Raw genomic sequence first — 25,916 nt, 5'->3', positions numbered from 1 at the left:
CAACTTTGGTTGCCAGATTCGTTCACATATGAGCTGTGCTATTCGGTCCCCTTTCTTAACCTGGTAGTCCGTTTCTGCGCTGTTTATTAAAAGAACAGAAACGTTTCCCCTAAAATCAGGATCAATAACTCCAGCACCTACGTCCAGGGAATGTTGTAAAGCTAGCCCTGAACGTGAGGCCACCCTAAGATAAGACCCCGGTGGTGGAGATACTTGGATATCAGTGGGGACCAATACTCTTCCCCCACTCTGCACTACTACCTCCAGAGCTGCGTAAATATCGCATCCCGCTGCCTTATCATAGGCCTGTGTCGGAGCATGAGCATTTTCAGATAAAGGGGCCCATCGAATTGTAGGCCGCCAATGAGAATAAGCCTTTCCCTCCTGCTGAGGATAACCGTTGTTAGACTTATTTCTCCTGCGCCTCCAACTCGAACCTTCCTTTGCCATAAGGGCACATCGGTATCCTCCTTCTTTACCTTGGGTGCTAAGGGGTTTCTTTTTCTGAATGCCCTCCCCAAGGCCTGCCCAATCACGTCCTAAAATAAGGGAAGCAGGGGCATTGGGAATCACTGCCATATCCAGGCACCTCACCTTCCCCTTAGATCTTATAGGGATCCTATATTGAGGATAAAGGCCCTTGTCCCCATGTACACAAACTACAGGGACTTTCTGTGTGCTCTTGGTGAAGTAGCCAGTTTGTTTTACTCGGTTCCAACAAGATCGAGACATCACCGACTGCTCCGCCCCTGTATCAAGCAGGGCTTTAACCCTATAGCCATTTATGTGAACCGCTATCTCATAAGGCTTGGTAGAGTTCTTACCCTCCTCCCGAGAAGTAGTAAGTGTCAGCTTAACCCTACACTGTTTCTGCATGTGTCCGGGTTTACCACACCTAAAACAAGATACAGGTTTCTTCCCAGGGGTTTCTGAATCTAAAGCCCCCTTTATAGGCTTGGGAATATTCTCCTGGGATCTGCGGCCACCTCCCGTCGGAGTTGTGGGTCCCTTATAGTTAAAGTTACCCCCATGAGTGCTCCCTTCAGGTCCTATGGAAGTAGAGGAATCAATATAAGCTTCAGCAAGCTCTATCACTTGTCCCAGTGGACGACTTCCCTGTCTCTGAATCCAGGCTCTGAGGTTCTTCGGAAGAGCCTCCAAAAACTGCTCCAATAGAATTTCAGCGAGCATGGCCTGTGGGTCCGAGAGACAGTGCTGTAGCCACCTTTCCACTAACTTCCTAAGCCTATGAAGAAGTGCTTTGGGCCTCTCTTTGTCCCTCAACTGGGCACCCCTGAACTCCTGACGGTAATGTTCCCTTGTGTACCCTAAGTAATCGAGGACATGGTTTTTAATGGCTCGGTAGTTATTAGCTAACTCAGGGCTGAGAGTCTGATATGCCGCCAATGCACCTCCAGCGAGGCACGGAATCAGCCTCATTGCCCATTGTTGCTCCGGCCAGCCAGCCGCTACTGCCATTCTTTCAAATGCCATTAAAAAGTCATCTGGAGCATCTGTAGGTCCCATTTTACAAAGCTGCATGTTAGTAAAATGGTTCAGCCCTACCGGAACTCCTGTAGTTGCTGGTATTCCTGCGCTGGAACCTCCAGGCACTGTCCCTTGAAGAAACTGGGTGAATGTCCTGGTTTGGTCCCCCATGACTTGTACCAGCTCCTCGTGTCTCCTTCCGGACTCCACCTGACTCGCCCGCCAGAGGTCCTGGTTTGCCTGGAGCACGACTTTTAAATCTTCTGTCTGCTTCTGCCGTTCTGACGCCAACAGAGTGAACAACTGCTGCAAATCCATGCTGCTACCTGGAAAGCAAACAAAAATAACGGAACCCAAGTGCGGATTTTTTTTTTTTCTTCAGCACACCCCTGAGAGCTAGCCCCCAGCTCTCTCCTCCTAGCCACACTATCAACCCCAGAATCCTCTATCAGCTGTCCCCAAGGTACTCTTACCGGACAAACTGATGAGTCTTAGCGTTTGGGATTGATAACAGGCTTGGCTCCTCTGGAACACTGCTGGGCTCCCTCCGGTTCTGGTTCTGGATTCCGCTTCCACGATTTCCGGCAGTCCTAATCTCTTACAGCGTGCTTCAAGGGGTCAGCAACAGTCCACAGAAGAAGACTCCAATAATGGAAACAAAAAAAAATCAACACACAGCGGCAAGCACTGCACTTAGTAAACTTTAGTTCCTGGTTTAATGTCCTTTTTAACAATCTCCCTTGTTAGGCAGTAAAAATAAAAAATCCCAAAACTGATACCAATCTTTGTAACCGGCAGCCTCAGGGCAAGGTGTCTTGGGCCACCGGTACAAGAAAAATCTTCTTGTGAGCCGCTGCGGGCAGCACAAGGAAAAGAAAATGGCGTTTAGCAAAGGACACCACCACACCAGGTAAGTTCAGTTCAGAATAACTTCAGGTTTAATTCTTAAAGTAAAAAAATAAAGATCAAAACTTTGTCAGGATGTTTCTTATTTACAAGTCAAACTCACTGTTCATAAGGCAAATTAAATAAGTTGCCACAGTTCATAAATTCAAAGCCCATCATCATTTAGCAAAGAAAAAACTCAAAATACACTCTTCAGAGTTATCTTAGTTCCAAAATGAGTCAGTGTAATTTCCCTGGCTCCCCCAGCATCTGAGTGCTGGCCAGACAGAGTGTACCGTGTGGTGTTAAACTGCCATGCAAAATTGGCCCTCTATCCCACCACAATGACACGGGACTAACCCCCCTGTCTGGGACTAGGAACAGTTTACTTTCCCCCACCAGAGAAAGATCCAAAACTTCCCAAAAAGAAAAACAAGTTTCAACAATACAGTCTTGCATAAAGTTCAAAAGATCATTTCTCTTCTGTTCTTCAGCTGGCTTTAAACTAGCCAACACAGTCAAGCAATCATCAAAACGAACTTTCAAGAAAACATGCAATGGTTAGTCACTTGCCTTCCACACAGCATATTTCCATAACTTCCCCAGGCAATTCAACAATGGATTCAACTTCCATATCCTGGGTTTCTTCCAGCAGCTTAGGAGACATGTCCTCTCCAGCCTCTGTCAGCTCCATGGCTTCTGGAGTTTGGCAAGCATGAACCTGTCCTCTCCCAGTGTCTGCCGCTTCTGACTCTCAAGGTATTGAGACTTCAAGTTAAGCAGTCTGCAGCCCCGCCCCAAACCTTCAGCAGGAAGTAATTTCTTGTTAATTACCTTAGGCTTGTGTGGGGGATGGGAATCCTGCAGTTCTTCCCTCCTGCTCCCTCTACAGGTCACAGCCGGAAACTCATCCCCTGACTGCAATTGGGTTTTAAATGAAGGAGAATGTGTGTAGCCTAAATCTGAATTGTGCACTGCTCTAGGGCCATTCCTAGCAGGCACAGTCTGCTTACCACAATATGGACTGAGGGGTTTTGGTCCAAATTCTCTAAATGGTGCCTACATCACTAGCCATTTATAAAAGTGGCACCAATCACGTGTCAATCACCGTTTAGAAAATCACAACTACATGAAAGGTAGGTGCTAGAAATGTTGGCCAGGGTTTTAAAGGCCTACATTTCTGGTGCCTATCTTTCACAAGACTTGTGTCTACAGAGGCACCCAAGGCCACTTCCGACATTAACCATGCCTCCTGTGGCCATAGGTGCTGCAAGTCACCTCCTTAGTTGGGGCAACGGCGCTGTTTTTTGAGGCGCCTGAGGGCACCTCCATTTTTTAATGGCATTTTAATTGGTTTTTATCAGTGCAGTCAATTACTGCACCAATTGAACCAATCAAAACAAGTTAGTTGACGGTAGAGTGCCTACTGCCGCCTAACTTATGGCAATATTTAGAGAATTTGGGCCTTTGTGTTTAATTGCCCTAAGCCATGAAAGCAACGGATCACCTACTATCCTGCACCTAAATAAATTGATTTTTGTTTCATCTCCCAACCTTTCTATGGCTGTGTTCTCAAGGCTTACAAACCCACCATTGCTCGCACAATTACAGTATTCATATACTAAAAAAAAAAAAAAAAGATTGTGGCAAGATTGTGCCTACTTTACTTGATCTTATGAGTAGGTCGCCAAATTATCCTTTATTTTATTTTCTTCTTATGTGTTCCCACCTTATGTGTTCTTCCCTAAATATTTATTTTCTTTCTTTAAAGATTGTAGTTCATCCCCCTTGCCTTTTGTACCAGTTTGTATTAGAACGTATATAATTTGTATACAATGTCTTGTTTTGTCCTCCCCTTTTAAAAAAAAAAAATTGTTATACGCATTGAAATATATGATATTGCGTAGATAACAAATCTTAATAAACTTGAAACTTGAATAAAGATAAAATGATAAAAGATTAAAAACAGTGAATCAGGTTACAAATTAATCAAACAACTGTGTTTTTACTGATTTTCTAAAAGTAAAATAAGATGGAGCATACATAATAATATTACCCAACCAGTCAATTTGCCTGCTCGAAATGCAAGAGTTCTATCAAGAAATCTTTTAAAGTGACAAGCATTTACTGTTGGGTAAGCAAACATATGGATTCTGCGTGTAGGCCTGTTAAAATGGTCTAGAAAAAATGAAAGACCAGGTACTCAGGAGCCATACCAAATATTTATTTAAAACAGATACAGGAAAATTTAAACAAAACTCTTGCCTCCATCAGTAACCAATGTAGTTTTTGATATTAGGGAATAATATGTTCCCATTTTTTCAAACCAAAAATCAGCCAAACTGCTGAATTTTAAATAACTCGAAGCTTTTTTAATGTTTTCTTATATGTACCCAAATAATAATATTGCATACTTAAGATGGAAGACTGAACTAGCAGATGAAATGATGCTACATCAAAATATTTTTTAATGGTTCGGAGTTTCCATAAGACTGAGAAACATTTTCTAACTAGCAAATCCGTATGTTCTTCTAAAGTGAGATGCCGGTCCAATGTCACTCCCAAAATTTTTATAGAATCGTCTATAGGAAAATCCTGACCATTTAAAGATAGCGATGTATGTTTAATTTTGTCATTAGGGCTCGCCAGAAAGAATTTGTTTTTTTCAGAGTTAAGTTTCAATTTAAATTCACTCATCCACAGTTCAATCTGGTTTAAGATAAAGGATAAGTGATTTTTTAATCTCAGGAGTCAGGTTAGTAAGGGAAACAACTATAGTGATGTCATCCGCATAAATATAGAATTTCACTTTTAAACTTTGCAATAAATTCTCCAATGATGCAAGATAAAGCGATAACTATTTCAGTACTAAAGCCAGATCAAAAACCTGACTGGTTATCCTGCAATATGCTGAATTTATCCAAATATGTTACCATATTCTCCATTAGCTTGACAAACAAGGGAATACTTGCAATAGATCGGTAGTTTGATGTCAACGAAATAGATTCCTTGGGATTTTTTATAATCGGTGTAATCAAAACTCCTAGCTTTGTTGTCTCCCTCCCTCCATGCTGTGCCTTAAGTTTCAAGTTTCAAGTTTATTAGGATTTTATATACCGCCTATCAAGGTTATCTAAGTGGTTTTTACAATCAGGTACTCAAGCATTTTTCCCTCTCTGTCCCGGTGGGCTCAGACTCTATCTAACGTACCTGGGGCTATGGAGGATTAAGTGACTTGCCCAGTGTCACAAGGAGCAGCGCGGGGTTTGAACCCACAACCCCAGGGTGCTGAGGCTGTAGATCCAACTACTGCGCCACACACTCCTCTAATGCTTAATTGGTGCATGCATCTTGGCCATGCAAATTTTGGCACTGTATATAGGAATCTGGGGAGATTGCATGTGTCCACAAAGGTGGTGAACACATGGATGGACCCCACATGCACAGAGCTTTTAAGTTACACACTTTAAGTGCAATATTTACATGCTATCACTTAAGTCTGCCTTCGACCAGGCATAAATGCTCACAGCTAAATGCTGGTGTATGGATGCCAATTTATATTCTGTTTGAGAACCGCATCTGTGTACCAAAATGCTGTTTATAGAATAGCACTTAGCACCCAGCAGTTTGATCTAATTTTGGCACCTGTTTGGCATCCGGTATAGAATTGGCCCCATCAAGTACATCTTCTTTGGAGTAGGTATAAATTTGTATGAGAGCATTTGCACCCTACTGAGGATCACTGTACAAACCTATAGGCTTATATATATATATATATATATATATATAATTTTTTTTTTCTTTTCACATAGCTACTCTATTATATAATTAGCTTCTTGATGAACAATATTTGATATTGCAAAATGGAACATTAATGATGGATAGTATCTGCCTCTTGAAAAAGCTTCCTTTACCTTTAACAAGTTGTTTAAAGCAATACAATAGCTATTTTTATGGCTCTCTGGCTTTCATTCACTCATAGTAACATAGTAGATAATGGCAGATAAAAAGACCTGTGTGGTCATCCAGTCTGCCCAACAGTCACATTCATTTTTGAGGCAATGTTAAACCAACTCTACTTCCAGGCTTAATGTTCATGTGATGTTCTTCGCTGAGTGGGGGGAAAAAGTAGCAGACCTTCTCTATACTGCACCTGCTTTGTTTATCAGTGGTTCCCATGTAACTCTCATAGTATGTTGGCCTCTGAGGAATACAGTTTGCTTGCTATGGTCTTTAAATTAACATAGATTTAGACTCTACTGAGAAACAGAAATTAACTCTAAGAAAATACTGACGTGTCGCATGACTCCTCTTTATTAATTAAAACCAAAGAGGAATGATGACATTTTTAATATACTTCTAAATCTGACTATTTTCTCATTCCATTAGAATGTTTGAATAATGGAGTACATTGGTGACTAATATTTAGTGATATATTTCTCATGTGATAGGATATCGGCTCAATCTACCAGATTTTTGCTGACGAGGTGCTGGGTTCTGGCCAGTTTGGCGTTGTATATGGAGGTAAGCTTAAATTGTTTGAAACTGGGTGCAAATATTGCAATAGCTTTTGCAATTTACTAGGTTATTAGATTGGGTATGTTTGTTTATATACTATATACTGTGACCGGGTGTGGCCCTAGCTGGGGGCCTAACCTGGAGCATATGGGCCTCGGCCAAGGGGTAAGGCAAGGCCTGGAATAGGTGGAGTGGAGTAAAGGCAGCAAACGCACAGGTGTTTAAGGTAGAAAAAGAAAATGTGCTTTATTGGTTTACACAGTTCAGCATTTATTACAGTTTCATAAACTTTCACTAATGGTGCACAAAATATATCATACAGAATTTAATATATTCATTCTTTCTGCTGCTTCTGGCTTTGTCCCAAAATATGAAAACCAGGTAAATCATGGGCAATGGAAAACAAAACATGAAAGGCTTGTAACTCGGCTGACGTGCTCCAGTGTCCAATTAGCATTGGGGGGGAAACATGAAAAAGGAAAAACTCTTCCCCAAGCCAGAGATTTCAAAACAGAAGAAAAAAACACAGTTCAAAACCAAACAATAGCTGGGTCTTAATCAGCTCTAATAAACAATTTCAGCAGAGAAAACCATCAAAACTTTATTTCTTGCTTCAGCAAGCTCTGTTCCAGCAATGGCCGCATTTAGCTGACCTCCATGCCTTCTAGGTCAACTCCTCCCCCACACTCTGCAAACTCCATGCTGCAAGGTTCTGGGGCTTCCACAACTCCAGGCTCCATTAAAACATCCTCATAACAAAAAGTAGGATCAAAATTATAGGACTGCCTGAGCCTTGGGTGAGGTGACTGCTTGCTGCTTTCCAGCCCTGTGCTGGAGTAGACTTCCTTCAGAACCATTCAGTCTATAGTTGGGAGTTAGGATGAGCTTCCCTTGGTGAGACCCCTGCTTCCTATTAACCACTCCCTTTTCAATTCCCTAGCTCAGGCTATCCACTCTCAGGGTTGTTTTGGGCTGATTACAACTCCTTGCATCTGAGCTGATTGGGTTTCCCATTCCAGCCCTGGTTTGCCTTGCTCCAACCCTGGGGTATGCTGGGACTGGTAGTTCCTGCCTTTTCCCTTTTGTTTGTTGTTTAGGGAAAACATTTGGGCTAATTAGCCTACTCGCTCCATTCTGGAGCCAGCTGACCTGCCAGACGGGCAGGCGGGTTTGGCACCCGTCTGTCCGGCCAACGATTTCAGGTACGGGGAAGGGAGGTGGGGGTGGGGGGGGGGTCGGGTGGGGGGGGGGGGCTGTGCCGAGGGCAGGAGGGCCTGGGATCCCTCCTGCCCGTATTGTAGTAGGGGGGTGGGGGGTCGCCGGGACCAGGAGGACTTGGGCTCCCTCCTGGCCAGCTCGTACTCGGCGGGGGGGGGGGGTCACCGGGGCCAGGAGGGCTTGGGCTCCCTCCTGGCCAGATAGTCGGAGGGGGGGTGTCGCCGGATCAAGGAGGGTTTGGGCTCCCTCCTGGCCCGAATGTACTCGGCGGGGAGGGGGGGCACGATCGCCAGGGCAAGAGGGCTTGGGCTCCCTCTTGCCCCGATGTCATCGGGGGGTGCCGCGGGTGCCCGGGGCAGGGGGGCTTGGGTTCCCTCCTGCCCCGATGTTGTGTGTGGGGGGGGGGGTTGGGGGGGGGATTCTGTAACCGGTGTTGTTTTTGACAGACACCGGTTACAGAATCCAGCTTTTAGGCGAAGGACTGGCTCCTCCTTCGCCTAAAAGCCCTTGTGTTGGACGTTTTGGGCTTATGCGTTTTTTTGGTTCATTATGGAGTATAAGTGTAGACGTCGTTTGGGTGTACTTGTAGACGTAGTGGTTGGCTGGGCGTTTAAACAGCTGAAGGTAGAAGCAGGCCATAATCAAAACATGGATGTTTGTTTTGGTTATGGATACTTTCCCTGCTTCTGCTTTCCACGTTTAAGGCCTTAGGCCAAAAAGGGACTTAGACGGGAGTGGGGGGGGGGGAGTAAAGGGGAACTTAGAAGGGAGGAGAATAAGAAAACCACAGTACATCCTTACGTGTACCTTTAAGTTTTATGGTGAAAGAATTAAAGAAAAATAAACTAAATTTAAAATACTTGGGCCAGTTTTCAAGAGGAGTTTTACTGACAGCCAGTAAACAAATCTCCTGAAGCTGTTGATCTGCAAAAGGATTATACAGAGGTGGTGGGTAAATATATCACACTGGAGGTCATCAATAAATTATGTCACATGCTGAGAGGGGGGAGGGGATTGAGACTTTTGTGATAATGTGTGATTGGGTGAGGATGGGAGTAATAGCAAAGTGGTGGTTATAGTAAGTTTTTTGTGATTTTGTACTGCTCAACTTAGATGGACCTCCAACATTAAATTCTTTATAAGCCTGGACTGATATTAACCCTTTTCATCTAAATCTGTGTTTCTCAACACGCAGTACACGTACCCTTAGGGGTATGTAAGCCACTTGTTGGGGGTACACGGACTGGCCACTGCTAAGGATATTGCTTGTCCACCTGTTGAAGCTGCCACGGGGCTCCCTTCATCCTGTCCTCCACCCTCCGTTGAAGCCGTTGCCAGGGATCCCTCCTTCCTTCCTTCCCCCCTCCACCGAAGCCGACACAGAGGGCTTCCCTCTGATGTCGGAGCTGATGTCAGAGGGGAGGGGGGTCCCAATTAACTCCTTCTGCCTTCAGCGGCACTCGTTACAGGGATGCACAGGCAATGGTTCACATACAACATGGAGAGCTATGTACGTAAACGCCCACAGTCTGGGAAACAAGATCCTGGAATTAGAAACAGAAATGAGGATTGCCGACCTGGATGTAGTGGCGATATCTGAGACCTGGCTCACGGATTCCCACGGGTGGGACATGGTCATACCGGGTTACAACTTGCTTTGCCGGGACAGGGAGGGCAAAATGGGAGGAGGTGTAGCATTATATACTAAAGATGATATTAAGGTCACCAGAATCACAGATGTCCACTACACTGGGGAATCCCTTTGGATAAATTTGGCCAGAGGGAAGGACAAATGCCTGTATCTTGGCGTAATATACAGACCCCCCAAGACAACAGGATGACCTAGATATGGAATTAATCAGAGATATAGAGAATATCACCTTGCGTGGGGACACAGTATTGTTAGGTGACTTCAACATGCCTGATGTGGATTGGGACACGCTTTCCTCTGTTTCCGGCAGCAGCAGGAGGCTATTAAACTCTATGAAGGGAGCAAGACTCAGGCAACTGGTGTTGGAACCAACAAGGGATCAGGCAATACTGGACCTGATACTTACCAATGGAGAAAGTGTCACAGAGGTCTCGGTGGGCAACACATTGGCCTCCAGTGACCACAACATGGTATGGTTCAATCTCAGGAAAGGTTTCACTAAATCTACCACACTGACCAAGGTCCTCAAATTCAAGGACACAAACTTCAAAGAAATGGGAGACTTCGTTCACCAGGTGCTACAAAGCCAAGCAGAAACCGATAACGTGGAAGAAACGTGGTCAACTTTGAAAGCCACCATACAAGAAGCAACAAATCGCTATGTTAAATCAGTAAGTAAACGGCGAAGGAACAATAAGCCACAGTGGTTCTCTGCGGAGATTTCGGACCTCATCAGGGAGAAGAAAAAAGCATTCATCTCTTACAAACAATCAGGGAAACAGGACTCTAGGGAAGTCTATCTGGCCAAGTCAAAAGCCATCAAAATAGCAGTTAGGGAGGCCAAATTCCGCATGGAGGAGTCTCTAGTGAAGAACATCCAGAAAGGAGATAATTCCTTCTTCAGGTATATCAGTGACAGAAATAATAACTCGGGCGGGATAGTACGTCTTAGGAAACCAGACGGAGACTATGTAGAAGTGGACTTGGAAAAAGCCCAACTGGTAGCCCTATCAGGACCAAGGGACATATTTGTCCCATAACTTTAAAATCCTATAAATTTTGATTGGGATAGTCTACAATTCTAAATTTGATATGTACGGATTCCATATGATACTGCCTTTATGTAAACAAACTGGTTCCGACATTCATTCATTAGCGTCGTTGCTAGATTGACGAGAAGATTCACTTGCCACACTGTCCATAAGCCAGAAGTGTGATTTTTTTAAATAAAAATAATGATATTTCACAAAAAAAATCAATTTTTTGGCATCTGCAAGCCCTTTTTACCATAAAAATGTCATCAAAACCACAAAAATTGGCCTACGATCCTTAAGGTCCTGAAAGGGTTAAATGAATACTTCTGCTCAGTCTTCATCCATGAGGCGCCAGGACTCGGCCCTCAGCTACAGACAAGGGTTGACACAGATGACCCGTTTAGTAATTTCGAGTTTACACCCAGCGGTGTCTACTGCGAGCTGTCAAAGCTTAAGGTTAACAAGGCAATGGGGCCTGACAACCTACACCCCAGGGTGCTCAGGGAGTTGTGTGATGTCTTGGTGGAACCGCTATCCGTGCTCTTCAATCTCTCCCTTAGTACGGGTAACGTCCCGTTGGACTGGAAGATGGCTAACGTCATTCCACTCCACAAGAAAGGTTCCAAGATGGAGACAGCAAACTACAGACCGGTGAGTCTCACATCAATAGTGTGCAAACTAATGGAAACTAATCAAACGCCAATTGGATACGATCCTGAACGAGGAGAATCTACGGGATCCCCGTCAACATGGATTTACTAAGGGGAGATCCTGCCAATCCAACCTGATCAGCTTCTTTGACTGGGTGACGAGGAAGCTGGATGTTGGGGAGTCCCTGGACATCGTATACCTGGACTTCGTAAAGCATTCGATAGCGTACCACACCGCAGGTTGCTGAGCAAGATGAGTTCTATAGGATTGGGCGACACATTGACGAAATGGGTTGGGAACTGGCTTGGAGGTAGGCTTCAGAGGGTAGTGGTGAACGGCACCCCCTCCGAAATGACAGAGGTAATCAGTGGAGTGCCGCAGGGCTCAGTCCTGGGCCCGATCCTATTCAACATCTTTATAAGAGGCAGAAGGGCTGCGAGGTAAAATAACATTATTCGCCAATGACGCCAAAATAAGCAATGTAGTGGGCAAAAGCACAACAGACATAAATTCAATGTCCGACAACATGATGCACGACCTACTCCTACTGGAGCGCTGGTCTAGGTCCTGGTAACTCAGCTTCAATGCCAAAAAATGCAAAGTCTGCACCTGGGCAGCCAAAATCCATGCAAGACTTACACCCTTAATGGCGAGATCCTAACAAGAACTGAAGCAGAACGAGACTTAGGGGTGATTGTCAGTGAGAACATGAAGACTGGCAATCAAGTGGAGCAAGCTTCATCCAAGGCAAGGCAAATCATAAGTTGCATACGCAGGAGTTTCGTCAGCCGTAAGCCTGAAGTCATTATGCCATTGTATAGATCCATGGTGAGGGCCCACCTGGAATACTGTGTGCAATTCTGGAGGCCGCAATACCGTAAGGATGTTCTGAGACTGGAGTCGGTCCAGAGAATGGCCACCCAGATGGTCTCGGGACTCAAGGATCTCCCGTATGAGGAACGGCTGGATAAGTTGCAGCTGTACTCACTCGAGGAACGCAGAGAGAGGGGTGACATGATCGAGACATTCAAGTATCTCACGGGCCGCATCGAGGTGGAAGAAGATATCTTCTTTTTCAAGGGTCCCGCGGCAACAAGGGGGCATCCGTGGAAAAGCAGGGGCGGGAAACTGCACGGGGACACCAGGAAATTCTTTTTCACTGAAAGGGTGGTTGATCGCTGGAATAGTCTTCCACTTCAGGTTATTGAGGCCAGCAGCGTGCCTGATTTTAAGGCCAAATGGGATAGACACGTGGGATCTATTCAAAGAGAAAGGTAGGGGAAGGTCATTGGGGTGGGCAGACTAGATGGGTCGTGGCCCTTATCTGCCGTCTATTTCTATGTTTCACATAGCTGACTTGGAAACCTCTCTAACATCAGAGTTGACGTCAGAGGGAAGACTTGTGGGTCAGCCACGTGTAGCGTGCGAATCGCTGCCTGCATGTTCCTGCAACGAGTGCCACTAAAGACAGAAGCAGCGAGTGTGGCTCAAGCAAGTAAGGGAGAGAGGGGACATGATCTGGGACAAAGGGAGAAAGGGGGACGAAAGAGTGCTTTGGGACATGGAAGGCGCATGATTTTGGGACTAAGACTGGAAGGCAGGGAGGGGGCACTAATTTGGGATATGGGAGGGAATAGAAAGGGAGAATTGTTGGGCATGAGTGTGAGTGAGAGGGAAAGAGATGGTGCACACGGGGAAAGGAAGAAAGAGGGAAATTGGGCATAGAGAGAGAGAGAGGAGTGAGGTAGAGATGCATGGGGAATAGAAGGATGAGAGGGAGAAATGTTGGATATGGTGGTGGAGAAAGAACAGAGGGACAGATTAAAGGGGTTGCAAGAGGAAAGAATGTTGGAGAGATGTGGCATTGTGCTGGAGAGGGGTGATAGAAGGAGAAATGGGCATGGGGCTGGTGGGCAGTGGTGAAAAATACTTCACATGATCCAGGGGCTGAGAGAGGGAGAAATGTTGGATGTAGCAGTAGAGGGGGTGGGAGAGATGCCTGGATCTCTCAAGACAGGTGGACAGTGAGAGAGATAGGGAAAGTTTCCAATAGAAGTGGAGGAGAGAAGAAGAAAAGTTGGATGCATGGAAGGACAGAGAGAGATGTTGGTTGGGGAAGGGAATGAGTTCCTGAGGAGAGGAAGTGTGCAGGAGGCAGAAAGAAAGAAAAATATTGGATGCACAGTCAGAAGGAAGTGCAACCAGAGACTCATGAAATCACCAGACAACAAAGGTAAGAAAAAGTGTGTCTTATGGAGCAAAAAATACGATATATCTTTTAGGCCAGAATTTTATCCTTTTATAAAATAATTTATTCTTTATTGAATTTCAATTTTTTATGATATCATAAATCATATTGGAAATAACAGTATCAACTGGAAATAAATTCCTAATAAGTATGAAGGAAAATATAATATGTTTCTACTGTATATTATTCCACAATCCTTGGAGAAGGAGTTTAGAAAAAGTCGGATATTATTTACTTCATCATAATAAAGAAATCAAAGGGAAAAAAAAAAGACAGCCTGAAGTGGACCCAAAAATTCTTAATTACGAGCATTATATATGGCTACTGGTAGGGGTGCTCGCTATCACCACTCCATAAATCTAGATAACTGTGTGGAATCAAAGAAAATGTACCTAATTCCTTTAAAATTAACCAAACATTTACTTGGGAATCTTAATACAAAAGTAGCTCCCAGTTTTAGAACCTGGGGTCTCAAAAGCAAAAATTGTTTCCTCATTTTTTGTGTGTTATTCTAGAGACGTTTGGATACATTCTAATTTTTTGATTTAGAAATGTGACATCTTTATATTTAAAAAACATTTTTAATAACTACTCTATCTGAATTAGCGAGTTGTGTGGGGACAGAAATCCCACCCGTCCCCGCCAAAGTCCCACCCATCCCCACGAGGAATCCCCTCCGTCCCCACCCATCCCCACAAGGAATCCCCTCCGTCCCCACCCGTCCCTATAAACTACAGAAATAGTTATTTCATTTAATTATGCTACTGAATTAAAGGCTCTGGTAGAAACCCATTTAAAAATAAGCAAAAAGACTTTATTAATTGGAAATATTAATTGGGAAGAATACATACTTTGTAAACGGGTTTCTACCAGAGCCTCTAATGTTTATAAATTTTTATCAACACAACTAATATACTACTTTATCCTGAAACAAACAAAAAAAAAAAGAAATAGAATTCTTTTCCTACCTTTGTTGCCTGGTTTCTGCTTTCCTCATGTTCTCATTGAATTCCTTCCATCCACTATCTCTCTTCTCTCTGTGTCTTCCATTTGCTCTGTTACTGTGCCTCTCCCTTTCTCCCTCCTTCCAAATTGGTCTGGCACCCATCTTCTTCCCTCCGCTCCCCCCATAGTCTGTCATCTCTGTCTTCTTCCCTGCCAGCGTCTTCTCCCCACTCTCTCTTCCCCATTTCCTTTCAGCGTCCTTCTCCCCCTCCGTCTTCCTCATGTCCTTTCAGCGTCCTTATCCCCCCCGTCTTCTCCATGTCCTTTCAGCATCCTTCTCCACCCCTTTGTCTTCCCCAGTGCTTTCAGCGTCCTTTTCACCCCTCAGTTTTACCTTAAGCGTCTTTTCCTCTCCACCTTTCCTCCCTTTTTCCCTCCCTGCCCCTTACCTTTGTGACGCTTCCCCGCCCGACTGACAACAGAACAGGCCCGGTCCGACAAATCTCCCTGCCCTGTAGCCGTGAATCTAAATTACCTTCTTACAGCAACTGGAGTATTGAAGCTGCTGTAAGAAAGTAATTTAGATTCGCGGCTACAGGGCAGGGAGGTTTGTCGGACCGGGCCTGTTGTCGGTCGTTCGGAGGAAGCGCCACAAAGGTAAGGGGACCTGGCCGGCTGTGCACAACCCCCCCCCCCGCCTATGGCTGCACCCGGGGCAGACCGCCCTCCCCGCCTCCCCTTGGTATGCCACTTCCGATCGCAGCACACAACCGATCGGAACGGAAGTCTTCCCGATGTCAGCGCTGACATCGTGAAAGACTTCCATTCCGATTGGCTGTGTGCTGCGGCAGGAGCCTCGCATCCAACCCTGCAGGAACCCCGCGACCCTCGGAGGCGTCCCCAAGGGATCCCTGCGACCCTAGGGGGCATCCCCAAGGGATCCCCGCGACCCGAAGGGGGAACCCGCGGGATCCCCGCAGGTCCCGCGGGATTCCCGTCATCCCCGTTCCTGTGCAGCTCTCTAATCTGAATCAAGTGCTAACTGAACAAAGAGTGTAGCCACACTAATTTGTTCTGACACTGATGTTTCAAGAATATTTGTCATTAAGCCCATTAAATCTAATTGTGGTTCTTGCTGGTCTTCCAGAGTCTTCTTCTTTCCCAAGGAAATATAATAGATTTTTGAAATGGGTGGAAAAGAGTTTTGACTTTCAGAACCTCCAGAAGATATCATTTGAACATATCTAACGCAGAAACTGTATGTAGTTTAGGAAAATTGATGTAATGTAATGTAATGTAATTTATTTCTTATATACCGCTACATCCGTTAGGTTCTAAGCAGTTTGAAGAAAATATACATTAAGATTATAAATGAGAAGTAAGAAGGTACTTAAAAAATTCCCTTACTGTCCCGAAGGCTCACAATCTAACTAAAGTACCTGGAAATTAATAAAGAAGAGAAAATAAAGATGGTTGAAAAAAGAAAAATTCTATGTGAATTTATAGGATGGAAATTAAACTGACAGTGAAGAACTGTATGAAAAATACATATGGAATTCAGTTAGAGAGGGTAGGTTACAATCTATTTATGGTATTTGTTTAATTGGAAGGTGTTAAGGTGGGTAATTTGGGGGAAGGTTATCTGAAGGTAGGTGAATCTTCTGGAGGTAAAAGAGGAGGGGTTAAGATATTTGGATGAATTTTTTGAAAAGCAGGGTTTTGATTTCTTTTCTGAATGTTTTGAAGTTGTCTGATATTGTCATAAGATTGGAGATGGAATGGTTGATTTTTGCTGCTTGTGTTGCTAGAAGGTTGTCAAACATTTTCTTGCGTTGTGTGCCTTTGAGTGGGGGGAAGGCGAAAGGGTTCGAGGTTCTTCTGTGTCTTGAGGTGGAGATTTGGTTTAAGCGGTTATTTAGATAGGAGGGGGAAGAGCCGTGTAATGCTTTGAATATCAGGCAGTAGAATTTGAATTGGATTCGTGCTTGTATGGGTAGCCAGTGAGAGTCTAAGAAGGCAGTTGTTATGTGATCATATTTTTTGAGTGAGTAGATCAATCTGAGGGCGGTGTTTTGTATGATCTGGAGTTGTTTTATCATAGTGGCTGGACAAGGAAGATATAGGGAGTTGCAATAATTCAGCAGACCTAAGACTAGATCTGTCTTAAATTCTGTTTTCTTGTTATTTTTTCCAACTTAAAGTTAATATTCCGTTTTTTAGGAAGAGCATTTTATCTTTTATGACTGATTATTTGAAAAAGAAGGATCATTAGTAAATTTCTGAAATACTTTACGAAAAGTGGGTAGATGAGAGAGAACTCTTAATTATAGAAGGAAGGTCATTCCAAACTTTTACGAATAATAAAGAAAATGATTGACAAAAATTGGCCATAGTTTTTATTCCTTTATCAGTGGGAAAGCCAAGTTTATATTTCTGAGAGCTCTTAGAATTAGAGATTTCTTGTGAATTAAATGAGACGGGAACAAAAGGAGGATATAGGATTTTGAAAATTACAGTTGCACATTTAAATTGGATCCTCCAGTAAACAGAAAGCCAGTGAAGGGATCTCAGTAAAGGTGTGACATGATCATTTTTATGTTTACTGTATATCAGTTTAGCTGCCATATTCTGGATAAGTTGTAGCCTCCTCAAATTACATTTACTTAAACAAGTATAAATCGAGTTCTCATAGTCTAACTGAGATAAAATAATGGCCTGAACCAAAACTGCAAAATGTTGCTGAAAAAAGATGACAGATCTAAGCATCTTTAAACTGAAAAAGCATTTTTAGTAACATGATTAATTTGATTAGATAATGAGAGTGAATAATCCAGAATAAAACCCAGAATTCTAGATGAAAAATCAATTTTCAGTGAGTCACCAGAGGCTAACAAAATTGAGCTAGGCAACTGCTCAATTTTTGGCACAAACCATAATAATTTTGTCTTGGTAGTTAATTTCATGCACACTGAAAATGCCCAATCTTGGATTCTTAAGATGCAGGAATTAATGTCTGATTTCAAACTATTCAGAGAAGGATCAACTTCCAACAAAATAAAAATATCTGCATAATTATAAATTGTTTTGATTGGAAATAGTTTCAAAGATTGCAAAGTAGTCGTATAAATGTTAAACAAAATAGGGGACAATGTAGAGCCCTGAAATACCCCACAAACAGAGGTCCTGATAGATGAAAACTTGCCCTCATTATAGACTCGATATGATCTTAACATCAAAAATCCTTTAAAACAGTTTAATACCTTTCCAGTAAGACCAATATTAGCTAACAATTGAATCAAAATATGGTTAATGACATCAAAAGCCGCTGATACGGTATTTATCCCAGGACAAGCAGCTCTCACATATAAGAACATAAGAAGTTGCCTCCGCTGAGGCAGACCATAGGTCCATCCTGCTCAGCGGTCCGCTCCCGCGGCGGCCCATCAGGCCCATTGCCTGAGCAATGGTCTATACCTATCTGTACCCCCAATCCCTTTTTCTTCTAGGAATCTATCCAAACCTTCTTTGAATCCATTTAGTGTTTTCTTGTCCACAACAGCCTCTGGAAGCGCATTCCATGTATCTACCACCCTCTGAGTGAAAAAGTACTTCCTAGCGTTTGTTCTAAACCTGTCCCCTTTCAATTTCCCCCAATGCCCCCTTGTACTTGTGGTGCCCCTTAATTTGAAAAATCTGTCTCTGTCTACTTTTTCTATGCCTTTCAGGATCTTGAAGGTTTCTATCATGTCTCCTCTAAGTCTTCGCTTCTCCAGGGAGAAAAGTCCCAACTGCTTCAATCTGTCGGTATATGGGAGATTTTCCATTCCCTTTATCAGTTTGGTTGCTCTTCTTTGTACTCCCTCAAGTACCGCCATGTCCTTCTTGAGGTATGGCGACCAGTACTGGACACAGTACTCCAGATGCGGCCGTACCATTGCACGATACAGCGGCATGATAACTTCCTTCGTCCTGGTCGTAATACCCCTCTTAATGATACCCAGCATTCTGTTTGCTTTCCTAGAGGCTGTGGCGCATTGCGCCGATGCCTTCAGTGTTGCGTCTACCATCACTCCCAGGTCTCTCTCCAGGTTACTAACCCCTAGTGGTGTTCCCCCCATTTTGTATGTGAACATCTGGTTCTTTTTCCCCACGTGCATGACCTTGCATTTTCCCACGTTGAAGCTCATCTGCCATTTTTCGGCCCACTTTTCCAGCTGCGTTAGATCTTTTTGGAGCTCCTCGCAGTCTTCCTTGGTTTGAGCCCTGCTGTATAGTTTGGTGTCATCTGCAAATTTAATGACTTCACACTTTGTTCCCGCCTCTAGGTCATTTATGTAGATATTGAACAAGAGCGGTCCCAGCACCGACCCCTGCGGAACTCCGTTCGTGACCCCTTTCCAGTCTGAGTAGTGGCCCTTTACGCCAACCCTCTGCTTCCTGTTTGCCAGCCAGTTTTTGTTCCATCGGTGGACCTCCCCTTGTACCCCGTGGTTCCATATCTTTTTAAGCAGTCTCTCGTGTGGCACCTTGTCGAAGGCTTTTTGGAAGTCAAGGTAAATGATGTCTATAGATTCCCCTTTATCCACCTGGCTGTTCACTCCCTCAAAGAAATACAATAAGTTTGTGAGGCATGACCTACCCTTACAGAAGCCATGTTGACTTGGTTTTAGCTGCCCATTTTTTTCGATGTGCTCACAGATGCCGTCTTTAATCAGTGCCTCCATCATCTTTCCCGGAACTGAAGTCAGGCTCACCGGCTTGTAGTTTCCCGGGTCCCCCCTTGCGCCCTTCTTGAAGATGGGCGTGACATTTGCTATTTTCCAATCCTCCGGGATCTCTCCGGTTTTTAAGGATAGATTGCATATTTGTCGAAGTGGCTCCGCTATTACGTCTTTTAGTTCCTTGAGTACCCTTGGGTGAATGCCATCCGGACCCGGCGATTTGTCGCTCTTTAGTCTGTCAATCTGCTTGAGTACATCCTCTTGGCTTACCTCTAAGTTGACCAGCTTATCGTCTTGGTCTCCTATTACGATCTCCTCGGGTTCCAGAATGTTGGTTATATTCTCGATCGTGAAGACTGACGTGAAGAACTCATTTAACCTGTCAGCTATCTCTTTCTCTTCTTTTACAACTCCCTTTCGGCCCCCATCGTCCAATGGTCCCACTTCTTCTCTCGCCGGTTGCTTCCCCTTGACGTATCTGAAGAACGACTTGGAGTTTGTTGCTTCCTTTGCTAGTCTCTCTTCGTATTCTCTTTTTGCTTTTCTAACCACTCGTTGACACTCTTTCTGGCGTTCTTTGTGCCCTTTTTGGTTCTCCTCTGTTTGGTCCTTTTTCCATTTTCTGAACGATGCTTTCTTGTCGCTTATCGCCTTCTTCACTGCACTTGTTATCCACACTGGGTTTTTTGTTCTATTTTTTTTGCACCCTTTTCTGAACTTGGGGATGCATATGCTTTGTGCTTCGTGCACAGTCTCCTTGAGTAAGGTCCAGGCTTTTTCTACGGATTCCGTTTTCCCTATGTTGCCTTTGAGCTTCTTTCCCACCATTTTTCTCATGGCATCATAATTTCCTTTTTTGAAGTTGAGTGCCGTCGTTGTGGTTCTTTTCCCCTTTGTTGATCCAATTTCAAGCTTGCACTGGATCATGTTGTGATCGCTGTTACCTAGTGGGGGTAATACCGCCACCTCCTTTGCTGGCCCCCCTAGTCCGTTGAAGATTAGGTCAAGAGTGGCATCGCCCCGTGTTGGTTCCGTGACCAGCTGCTCCATGAAACAGTCCCTCGTGACTTCTATGAATTTTGTCTCTCTTGCGCAGTTTGAGTGCCCAATACTCCAGTCTATCCCAGGATGGTTGAAGTCCCCCATCACCACCACATTTCCGCTTTTGCATACCTGTTTCAGTTCAGCCTCCATCTCCTGGTCGATTTCTTCCGGTTGTCCAGGTGGGCGGTAGTTCAGACCCAGTTTAATGTCTGCTCCTGCTCCTCCCTGTAGCTTAACCCATAGTGATTCCAGGCCATCTGCCCGTACTGTTGTTTCCGTCCTGGCTGATGGTATGGAGTCTTTTATGTACAGCGCTATTCCTCCACCCTTTTTATGTGTCCTGTCTCTCCTGTATAGTTTGTACCCTGGTATGGCCACATCCCATTGATTGTCCTCAGTCCACCACGTTTCTGTGACTCCAATTATGTCTAGGTCCTTATTGCTGGCTGTGATTTCCAGTTCTCCCATTTTGGCCCTCAGGCTCCTAGCATTTGTGTATAGGCAGTTTAAGACCCAGTTTTTTGTCCTCTCTCTTTGTTTCCCTTGTGCTTTGGTATTCCTGCAGTTTCCCTCATGGTTTGCCAGCCCCTGAGCTTCGTCCTCCTCCTGTTGTGTGTGTGTGACGTCCCCTGCCTGCTTCCCCTGCGCCTCCTGCTCTCCTAATTCCCACTCAGTCCTGGGCTCTTTTTCATAATGACTTTGTCCCTCTGTTTTCTGTTGTTCTGTGTTGGTGCCGCTTACCTGGTCCATTTGTGCCCTTGATCCCTGCAATGCGTCTTTAGGTCCTTTAGGGTGACGTCATCGGAGATACGGTATTTATCCCGGACAAGCAGCTCTCACATATGGGTGACGTCATCGGAGCCCGGATGCGGAAGTTTCGAGTCAGTCGCACCGCGCATGGCGCATCTCCTCAGTTCTCAGTTTTCCGCAGAGCTGAAAAGTCCGTCTTTGACTCTCTGCATTTAACTTTGTTACTTCGTGCCTTCTCTACACCGTGGTTTGTGTTCTTCACGAATCGCTGATTTTCTTTTATTTCTTTTAATACAAAAAAAAAAAAAAAATTAATTTCTTCTGTTCAGCTGCCGGAGTAGGCCGCTCGGTCGCAGCCCAAGGGCTTTGATTTTACGGCGGCTATTTTTCCTCCTATGTCCCGGCCAGCAACGGGCTTCAAGAAGTGAAGCCAGTTCCAGCATGCAATTTCCCTCACGGACTCACACTATTGGTGCCTCAAGTGCCTTGGGCCTGACCATCAACCGAAGTCGTGCGAGCGCTGTGCTACTCTTCAACCTCGAGCCCTTAAACCTCTTCGGGATGGATTCTTCCTCCGCTCCCTCGAATTCGAAGGCGGCCTCGACCTCACCTTCGACCGAGAACCCTCCTGCTTCTAATGCTTCGACCTTGAGCCTCATCAGACCTTCTTCATTTGCAGCGGCTCTCTCCTCGACGACTCCTGCTGTATCTTCCCCTGTATCCTCAGGTCAGATAGCACAGCAGAAAGTTCCAGCGGTGGTGCTTAAGGTGCCTAAGTCTTCCAAGTCGAAGCACATTTCCACTGCCTCTGTGCAACCTCCAGCCAAAGCAGGTTGTCTGGTTTCAGACGTGGATCCATCCTTGCCGGCTTCATTCCAGATGTTAGAGAAGCAATTCATGCAGTTCCTCACTAATATGGGACTGAAGCTTCTTCGTCTAATCCAGCCTGGGCATTCTGCAGACTCCTGCAAGGTCAAGCCTCTTCCTTTGCCTCACTCTGAGCTTGCACACTCTTTGCAGGGAGCAGAGTCTCTGCGAGTGTCTGATCTGGCATCTAAGCACGTGAAGCAAGGAGCAGAATCTTTGCAAGTGCCTCGGCAGGAATCCTCACACTCTATACCAGGAGCAGAGTCTTTGGGAGTGCATCGAGGTTCCTCCACCAAGCCTCTGGAGCTTCAATCCACAGCCTTCAGCCCTATCCATTCCTTGTTGGCATCGGCTGCTTCTGTCTCCGAGGCGAAGTCTCCTCGATCTTCGAGATCTGCTTCCAAGCACTGTTCTCACCAACGATCGAGGCCTTCATCGAGGCATCCTTCCAGACATAGTTATTCTTCTAAAGAACGTCCCTCTTCAACTAAGCCTCGATCTACTCCTACTTCTACTAGACCACCGACTCCTCGATAGAGGTCTCCACTTCCACACCTCGAGGATTCAGCGGTTTCAATTGCTTTGTCTAAGTCTCCATATTCTTTTAATGCCTTTTTTCCTGCCAAAGCTTCATCTTCGACCCAGGCTGCCTCGACGGCTTCGAGTCCTGCTCGAGGCAAAGCATTGGCGGATCAGCTATCTTTTTCCTCTTTTCTTCGTCAGATGGCTGTTGACTTGGATCTTCAATTAGATGCTGGTTCCAAATACTCTAAAAGTAGGGGTGCCCAATACGTCGATCGTGATCGACAGGTCGCTCGCTCAGGTGACCCCAGTCGATCACAGAGCGGGTTCCCTTCTTCCCTTTTCTTTTTTCCCCTCCTGACTGGCCCGCTCCTGAATTCTGCTGCTGCCGCCGCTACTCAACATTTAAAAAAAAAACGGAACTTCCTCTCCGACAGCAGAATTGACGTTGAGGAGAGGAATTCTGGTGGGCTCGAAGCAGGGAGAGCTTGGCCAGCGGTGGGTGGCTTTGGGGGCCTGTTATCCGATGGCAGCGGCAGTGGCTTGGGGGAGGGCAGGGAGGGAGACAGAAGGAAAGAAGAGAAACAGAAAAAAAGAAAGGGGGCATGAAGAGAGAAAGAAAGAGAGGGCAGGGAGAGAGGAAGAAAACGTTGGGGGGGGGGAATGAGGTCAGGAGGAGAGGAAGCATACAGGCTAAAAGAAGGGAAGAAAGATTGGATGCACAGTCAGAAGAAGAAAGTGCAACCAGAGACTCATGAAATCACCAGACAAGGTAGGAAAAATGATTTTATTTTAAATTTAGTGATCAAAATGTATCTGAATTTATATCTGCTGTCTATATTTTACACTATGGTCCCCTTTTACTAAACCACAATAGAGGTTTTTAGCGCAGGGAGCCTATGAGCGTCGAGAGCAGCGCTGGGCATTCAGCGCAGCTCCCTGCGCTAAAAACTGCTATCGTGGTTTAGTAAAAAGGGAGGGGGTATTTGTCTGTTTTTGTATGGTTGTTAGTGAGGTGACAGTGCATAGAGTCATCTGCTTTGACCTCTTTGAAAAACCCTGGAATAGGAATGATGATTAACATTTTCTATGCGTACAGTGTGCTTTGTGTTTTTTTTTTAATTTTATTGTTGGTAGATCATTTTGACTTGGTCATTTTAAAAGTAGCTTGCAAGCCCAAAAAGTGTGGGCACCCCTGCTCTAAAGAATATCTCGAAGTCATGCATCTTCCTCAACCTCCGGCAGAGTCACTTAAGCTTCCTCTTCACAAGCTTTTGTCTCAGACTTTTGCCAGATGCCTAGAAACCCCTTATACCATTCCAGCTGTTCCAGGCAAATTGGACTCTAGATATAAAACTCTTCATTGCAAAGGATTTGACAACTCAGTTATCTCACCAATCCCTACTTGTGGAGTCATCCTTAAAGAGGTCCCATCCTTCCAAGGTTTATGCCACCGTTCCTCCTGGAAGGGAAGGGAAAGCTAAGGACAAATTTGGACGTTGCATCTAACAAAATGCTATGATGTCCTCTAAAGTCCTTAATTATAATTTTCATTTTATTACTTATTTTGAGTTCCTCATTACTCTTTTGCCTAAATTTTTGAGTTATTTGGATATTCAAAAGCACTTTGAATTTCAAGAAGTCATAGCTTCTCTATCACAACTCAGATTACATCTCTTCCAGTCTTCTTATGATGCCTTTGAGTTGTCTGCCAGGGCGGCGGCTTGTTCTGTAGCAGTGTGCCGCCTCGCTTGGCTTCGTACCATTGACATGGATCCTAATCTTCAGGACTGTTTGGCTCATATTCCTTGTGCAGGCAATGACCTTTTCGATGAATCTATTAAGGCAGCCACCAAGAAATTGTCTGAGCATGAAAAATCCTTTGCTTCTATTGTCAGACCTGAGCCAAAGCCAGCTCCTGCTAAGCCTGCACGCTCTCCTCCAATTTGCCAGAGGCGTTTTGCTCCGAGAGCAGCTCCTTACAATCACCTTCCTTCTATGAAACAGCAGAATCAGAAGCAACAAAAACCTCAACCTTCTGCTGCACCTAAGTCTACACAGCCTTTTTGACTGTTTAAAACAGAGCATAACCTCCACCGTTCTGTCTCTGTCCTATCTTCCCCCTATTGGAGGTCGTCTCCATCATTTTTACCACCGATGGGAGACAATCACATCCGACCTCTGGGTGCTATCCATCATACGGGAAGGATACTCTCTTCATTTCACTCAGGTTCCACCAGCTTTCTCCAAGAGAGTATCCTTCCAATCCATCCCAGACCGCCGTTCTTCAGGAAGCTCAAGCTCTGCTTTGTCTCCATGCCATCCAACCAGTTCCCTTGGAACAGCAGAACAGGCAGTTTTACTCCCGTTACTTCCTTGTTCCGAAGAAGATGGGCGATCTGCGACCCATTCTGGATCTCAGGGCCCTCAACAAATTTTTAGTCAAAGAAAAATTGTGAATGTTGTCCCTGGCGTCCCTTTATCCCCTTCTAGATCAGAACGACTGGTTATGCTCTCTGGATCTCAAGGAGGCCTATACTCATATTCCCATTCATCCGGCCTCCCGTCAATATATCAGATTTAGAGTGGGGAATCTACATTATCAATACAGAGTGCTGCCCTTTGGCCAGGCTTCCTCTCCCAGAGTGTTCACCAAGTGCCTGGTAGTGGTTGCAGCAGCTCTAAGGAACCATGGTCTTCAGGTATTTCCCTACCTAGACGACTGGCTCAAAGATTCAACATCTCAGGGGGTTATTGTAGCGACCCAACAGACTACGTGGTTCCTACAAAGTTTGGGATTCGAAATCAACTTTCCCAAATCCCAGCATCAACCTTCTCAGAAACTACAAATTCATCGGAGCTGTTCTGGACACTATCCAGCTCAGAGCATCCTTCCGCAACAATCACAGGGACACACCCAGAAAGCACACATTCAGCTACAGAGAGACCCTTTGAAAGGCTTAGTTTCAGTCAGAGTGGACTTCAAACTGTTTTCCACAAGACTCCCAATGATGAAGGCGAGTTGATCATTGAGGAGTGGTAATTTTGACAGCATCTCCTTGAAACAGCCTAGCGAAACGTGGTTCTATGTCTGAGTCCCGTTTAAGCATCTCAGGCACTTTAAGCTAAGTTATATATTAAATTATTTATCAAGTATTTAAATGATAAAGAAATACACCACAATAAAAGATAGGGGAGAAGGCCAATGAGGAGGCTAGCTACATTTGAAATTCTGTATTTTCAACAGATTTATTCTGTACAGAAATAGCCGCTGAGGCCACATCCCGAAATAGATGAATGTAGAGTTAAGCTATGAAAAATAGACATACGGTAAATGTTGTAGGATGAAAATGGAAAAATGAAATGAAAATAGA

The 25,916-nt window shown here is 44.7% G+C and overlaps 1 protein-coding gene across 5 annotated transcripts in view; it reads left to right on the top strand.

Annotated features, from left to right (window-relative positions):
* PRKD3 (protein kinase D3) overlaps window positions 1-25,916 on the top strand; it is a 213,384-nt gene that overhangs the window by 150,808 nt on the left and 36,660 nt on the right. For all 5 annotated transcript variants that reach the window (XM_033937717.1, XM_033937718.1, XM_033937720.1 and 2 more), the window contains one exon: window positions 6,825-6,897. In XM_033937717.1, coding sequence (XP_033793608.1) covers window positions 6,825-6,897 — 73 coding nt within the window. The remainder of the gene's footprint in view (window positions 1-6,824; window positions 6,898-25,916) is intronic.

This window comes from Geotrypetes seraphini, chromosome 3 (genome assembly GCF_902459505.1).
Source record: "Geotrypetes seraphini chromosome 3, aGeoSer1.1, whole genome shotgun sequence".
In the NCBI taxonomy this organism is placed as follows: Eukaryota; Metazoa; Chordata; class Amphibia; order Gymnophiona; family Dermophiidae; genus Geotrypetes; species Geotrypetes seraphini.
This window is presented reverse-complemented; position numbering and strand designations above follow the sequence as displayed.